This window comes from Haliotis cracherodii, unplaced genomic scaffold (genome assembly GCF_022045235.1).
Source record: "Haliotis cracherodii isolate W230 unplaced genomic scaffold, xgHalCrac1.p SCAF_3, whole genome shotgun sequence".
In the NCBI taxonomy this organism is placed as follows: Eukaryota; Metazoa; Mollusca; class Gastropoda; order Lepetellida; family Haliotidae; genus Haliotis; species Haliotis cracherodii.
The window spans coordinates 68,534,139-68,540,261 of NW_027266286.1; the positions used below are offsets into that span (position 1 = coordinate 68,534,139).

The following is a 6,123-nucleotide window of genomic DNA, read 5'->3' on the forward strand; positions in this document are numbered from 1 at the left end:
TCCATCACACGAATACCTGATGAAACCACTATCTCCGCAGGAACATGGATGTGGTGGTAGTTTATGACAGGCACTAGGGGCTTCAACCGTCAATCTATGACCCATGTATGACCCCCTTCCTGCCAAGCATTACCCACACCCACCCACCAAGCTACAGCACCAGAGATGAACATTCATCTGGCGTCAGAGCACAATTATTCGTCATTCTTTGCTATCTACAGTGGCATGCCAATTCATACTGATTAATATCGCCCTTGCTGACTAACCTGTTACTTATCATTTGAACAGCAAAATACCAGTCTGGGTCCACCAGCTCGACTTCCAAGTAAACGCTGTCAACAACGGTCACTGAAAGTATCGAGCCGAAACACACCCATCGGCCTTCAACTGGGGGTCAAATCATGGGAAGTTCGAGTCAATATCATGCACACATTTTGGATCAAAACAAATTACCAACACAATACAATGTCCAATCTTGCATTTAAGCTATCACAAGTCACTCCAAACATATCTGACACAGACTCAACAAGCCATTCAAACGGGGGACTATATTCTCCTATTTACCTTCCGGGTCATGGTAAAACTTAGGGGACGTAACTGTGGTCTCGGGCCTAGTCTATCTTAGAGAGAATCTGCTCCTTGACCATTCATATTGCGCTGGACTCTTGAAAAAAACAGAAAACAAACCAATTGGATTTGGTTTAGAGTGGGCTTTCTCTTGAGATCGTGCCGTTGTATTGGTGGATCGCTGCTCAACTGTATAAGCTCTTAATTCTATCGGCATTGCATGAGTGCATTGAGGCACGTGCCACAGTTTTATTTGGACATGCACACGGCTGTAATTATAAGCCAGGTGGACGTTTAGAGGCCATAATGATAGTACGATACTAAATGGGACTTCATGCATTTTCGGACAGAAACAGTCTACTTGCTTTGTTCAACATGTGTATAGGTTTATTGGCAGGCCTTCGAGGTTCCTAACCTTGGTGGGAATGATTCCAAAGTGACAATCACTATGCAGGACACTGAAAAGTAAGTAGGGAAACTAGCTCATACAATCTTGAATTTGATTGTACTTGAAGAAAATATAACCAAAGATATATTTACAATATAAACCACAGCTTTATTTGTACTCGTTGAGAAATAGACAGAATGAATGGATGCAGCATGGTGAGTGCAATCGACAAATATGATATCAAATGTCCAGCACTTGATGTGAATATGATGATCCTTGAATCTTTTAACCGTGGTGTCCGCCTCCATGACCACCACCTCCATGACCACCTCCTCCGTGACCACCTCCTCCGTGGCCACCACCTCCGTGTCCTCCTCCTCCTCCTCCATGGCCACCACCTCCGTGTCCTCCTCCTCCTCCTCCATGGCCACCACCTCCGTGTCCTCCTCCTCCTCCTCCATGGCCACCACCTCCGTGACCTCCACCACCGTGACCGCCGCCTCCGTGACCACCACCACCACCACCGTGGCCGCCTCCGCCTCCGCCTCCGTGGCCTCCGCCTCCATGGCCGCCACCACCACCACCATGGCCACCAAGGGCGGAGCCAAGGAAGACTGTGAAGAATGTACAGAAACAACAATACATAAGTGGTCATATATGACAGGATACACACACACACACAAAATCCTTCCACCATTCCTGATACAGTTTAGACCATGGTAGAAACTATCCTATTCATTACGTTGTCAGCAAATCGAAAAGCCACTTAAAACTCAGCAAGAGCTAATAAAGTTGATTATTACAAAGTTTAAGATTGCGAATTCTCATCAGATAAGGCACACTTACCCAAGACTACAACAACTGCAACGTTAAGAAGGCGCATCCTGTCAGTTACGTTGTTTATCCACGACAGAATAAGCAATTTAAATGTCTCTTTTGGGATTCACACCGCCTTATATACATGTGGTACAGGAAATCAGGATGTTGAATGTAAATGCCCACATTGGAAAATTTTAGTAAATAAAATTCCAATGAGACTTTTTACAACTTTAGAGCGTGAAGAATGAATCTCTATTTTGTAATATCACATACGACACTGCCACCTGCCTCTCTGTATTAGGCATATCTTCCTGCATAATTATTAAATGCAAACTGTGTATTTGTGACCTAACCTGGCACCCTGTGGCTATCTCACTGCCAGGAAGCATGATAGATTTAGTGGTTCATCCAATGCAATTACAGCTACAGACCGTTTTGTGAAAAACTTGAATGGAGATAGAATATTTTAAATGAAGGATAAATGCTGACCTTTAGAATTTCGTTGGGTGCAAGTACTGAGTCTACTGAGCTACCATGACTTGGAGTCAAAGGACGTTTATCAACGTATGTCAAATACGTCTTTAAAAGCAGAGGTTGTGGGAAGCTAATTATTCATCTATTCATAATCAAACTTTATGTGAAGTTGGATTTTTCAAGTGTGTGATATATTTCAAAGCTTGAATACCTGCCCGAATAATTTCAAAGTCTCATAATTTTCTACAATAAAACAGGGTGAAAGCTGATGATATACGCTCTTTGGTTTTCTGGCCTATAACACACGAATGAACACAGGGAAATCATTCCATCCCTGCCCACATTACTTTTCAAAGGAACTCTTCCATCTAAGTTTATCTCGTGTGTGTATATGTGTGTGTTTGGGAGTGTTTGGGAGAGAAAGTTCACGTCACATTTTATGCTATTTCGTAACTGGCCCAAACACTAAACAATGATGAAATGCATGAACATTTTCTAAAGAGTGGTCAAATCTCAGCTTTCGAACACCACATGTGGACAGGATATACTTATCCATCACACGAATACCTGATGAAACCACTATCTCCGCAGGAACATGGATGTGGTGGTAGTTTATGACAGGCACTAGGGGCTTCAACCGTCAATCTATGACCCATGTATGACCCCCTTCCTGCCAAGCATTACCCACACCCACCCACCAAGCTACAGCACCAGAGATGAACATTCATCTGGCGTCAGAGCACAATTATTCGTCATTCTTTGCTATCTACAGTGGCATGCCAATTCATACTGATTAATATCGCCCTTGCTGACTAACCTGTTACTTATCATTTGAACAGCAAAATACCAGTCTGGGTCCACCAGCTCGACTTCCAAGTAAACGCTGTCAACAACGGTCACTGAAAGTATCGAGCCGAAACACACCCATCGGCCTTCAACTGGGGGTCAAATCATGGGAAGTTCGAGTCAATATCATGCACACATTTTGGATCAAAACAAATTACCAACACAATACAATGTCCAATCTTGCATTTAAGCTATCACAAGTCACTCCAAACATATCTGACACAGACTCAACAAGCCATTCAAACGGGGGACTATATTCTCCTATTTACCTTCCGGGTCATGGTAAAACTTAGGGGACGTAACTGTGGTCTCGGGCCTAGTCTATCTTAGAGCGAATCTGCTCCTTGACCATTCATATTGCGCTGGACTCTTGAAAAAAACAGAAAACAAACCAATTGGATTTGGTTTAGAGTGGGCTTTCTCTTGAGATCGTGCCGTTGTATTGGTGGATCGCTGCTCAACTGTATAAGCTCTTAATTCTATCGGCATTGCATGAGTGCATTGAGGCACGTGCCACAGTTTTATTTGGACATGCACACGGCTGTAATTATAAGCCAGGTGGACGTTTAGAGGCCATAATGATAGTACGATACTAAATGGGACTTCATGCATTTTCGGACAGAAACAGTCTACTTGCTTTGTTCAACATGTGTATAGGTTTATTGGCAGGCCTTCGAGGTTCCTAACCTTGGTGGGAATGATTCCAAAGTGACAATCACTATGCAGGACACTGAAAAGTAAGTAGGGAAACTAGCTCATACAATCTTGAATTTGATTGTACTTGAAGAAAATATAACCAAAGATATATTTACAATATAAACCACAGCTTTATTTGTACTCGTTGAGAAATAGACAGAATGAATGGATGCAGCATGGTGAGTGCAATCGACAAATATGATATCAAATGTCCAGCACTTGATGTGAATATGATGATCCTTGAATCTTTTAACCGTGGTGTCCGCCTCCATGACCACCACCTCCATGACCACCTCCTCCGTGACCACCTCCTCCGTGGCCACCACCTCCGTGTCCTCCTCCTCCTCCTCCATGGCCACCACCTCCGTGTCCTCCTCCTCCTCCTCCATGGCCACCACCTCCGTGTCCACCTCCTCCTCCTCCATGGCCACCACCTCCGTGACCTCCACCACCGTGACCGCCGCCTCCGTGACCACCACCACCACCACCGTGGCCGCCTCCGCCTCCGCCTCCGTGGCCTCCGCCTCCATGGCCGCCACCACCACCACCATGGCCACCAAGGGCGGAGCCAAGGAAGACTGTGAAGAATGTACAGAAACAACAATACATAAGTGGTCATATATGACAGGATACACACACACACACAAAATCCTTCCACCATTCCTGATACAGTTTAGACCATGGTAGAAACTATCCTATTCATTACGTTGTCAGCAAATCGAAAAGCCACTTAAAACTCAGCAAGAGCTAATAAAGTTGATTATTACAAAGTTTAAGATTGCGAATTCTCATCAGATAAGGCACACTTACCCAAGACTACAACAACTGCAACGTTAAGAAGGCGCATCCTGTCAGTTACGTTGTTTATCCACGACAGAATAAGCAATTTAAATGTCTCTTTTGGGATTCACACCGCCTTATATACATGTGGTACAGGAAATCAGGATGTTGAATGTAAATGCCCACATTGGAAAATTTTAGTAAATAAAATTCCAATGAGACTTTTTACAACTTTAGAGCGTGAAGAATGAATCTCTATTTTGTAATATCACATACGACACTGCCACCTGCCTCTCTGTATTAGGCATATCTTCCTGCATAATTATTAAATGCAAACTGTGTATTTGTGACCTAACCTGGCACCCTGTGGCTATCTCACTGCCAGGAAGCATGATAGATTTAGTGGTTCATCCAATGCAATTACAGCTACAGACCGTTTTGTGAAAAACTTGAATGGAGATAGAATATTTTAAATGAAGGATAAATGCTGACCTTTAGAATTTCGTTGGGTGCAAGTACTGAGTCTACTGAGCTACCATGACTTGGAGTCAAAGGACGTTTATCAACGTATGTCAAATACGTCTTTAAAAGCAGAGGTTGTGGGAAGCTAATTATTCATCTATTCATAATCAAACTTTATGTGAAGTTGGATTTTTCAAGTGTGTGATATATTTCAAAGCTTGAATACCTGCCCGAATAATTTCAAAGTCTCATAATTTTCTACAATAAAACAGGGTGAAAGCTGATGATATACGCTCTTTGGTTTTCTGGCCTATAACACACGAATGAACACAGGGAAATCATTCCATCCCTGCCCACATTACTTTTCAAAGGAACTCTTCCATCTAAGTTTATCTCGTGTGTGTATATGTGTGTGTTTGGGAGTGTTTGGGAGAGAAAGTTCACGTCACATTTTATGCTATTTCGTAACTGGCCCAAACACTAAACAATGATGAAATGCATGAACATTTTCTAAAGAGTGGTAAAATCTCAGCTTTCGAACACCACATGTGGACAGGATATACTTATCCATCACACGAATACCTGATGAAACCACTATCTCCGCAGGAACATGGATGTGGTGGTAGTTTATGACAGGCACTAGGGGCTTCAACCGTCAATCTATGACCCATGTATGACCCCCTTCCTGCCAAGCATTACCCACACCCACCCACCAAGCTACAGCACCAGAGATGAACATTCATCTGGCGTCAGAGCACAATTATTCGTCATTCTTTGCTATCTACAGTGGCATGCCAATTCATACTGATTAATATCGCCCTTGCTGACTAACCTGTTACTTATCATTTGAACAGCAAAATACCAGTCTGGGTCCACCAGCTCGACTTCCAAGTAAACGCTGTCAACAACGGTCACTGAAAGTATCGAGCCGAAACACACCCATCGGCCTTCAACTGGGGGTCAAATCATGGGAAGTTCGAGTCAATATCATGCACACATTTTGGATCAAAACAAATTACCAACACAATACAATGTCCAATCTTGCATTTAAGCTATCACAAGTCACTCCAAACATATCTGACACAGACTCA

General features: G+C 43.2%; 2 protein-coding genes across 2 annotated transcripts; both read right to left on the bottom strand.

The window, feature by feature from the left end:
- Nucleotides 1-1,050: 1,050 nt before the first annotated feature.
- On the bottom strand, nucleotides 1,051-1,542 carry LOC139474922 (protein FAM9A-like). The gene has a single exon (XM_071258116.1). It carries the CDS (start codon nucleotides 1,540-1,542, stop codon nucleotides 1,051-1,053), a length of 492 nt encoding a protein of 163 aa, XP_071114217.1.
- Nucleotides 1,543-3,849: 2,307 nt separating this feature from the next.
- LOC139474775 (uncharacterized) lies at nucleotides 3,850-4,341 on the bottom strand. The gene is made up of 2 exons (XM_071257901.1): nucleotides 4,201-4,341; nucleotides 3,850-4,167 (listed from the first exon to the last, which is right to left on the bottom strand). The coding sequence occupies exons 1-2, from the start codon at nucleotides 4,339-4,341 to the stop codon at nucleotides 3,850-3,852; spliced, it is 459 nt and encodes a 152-aa protein (XP_071114002.1).
- Between the last annotated feature and the right edge of the window lie 1,782 nt (nucleotides 4,342-6,123).

Bases quoted from the DNA above. Each gene is read 5' to 3' on its own strand.
- LOC139474775 (XM_071257901.1), bottom strand. From the start codon at position 4,341: ATGGTGGTGGTGGTGGCGGCCATGGAGGCGGAGGCCACGGAGGCGGAG. The intron at 4,168-4,200 runs GTGGACACGGAG...ATGGAGGAGGAG, and splicing joins TGGCCATGGAGGAGGAGGAG to GAGGAGGACACGGAGGTGGT.
- LOC139474922 (XM_071258116.1), bottom strand. From the start codon at position 1,542: ATGGTGGTGGTGGTGGCGGCCATGGAGGCGGAGGCCACGGAGGCGGAG.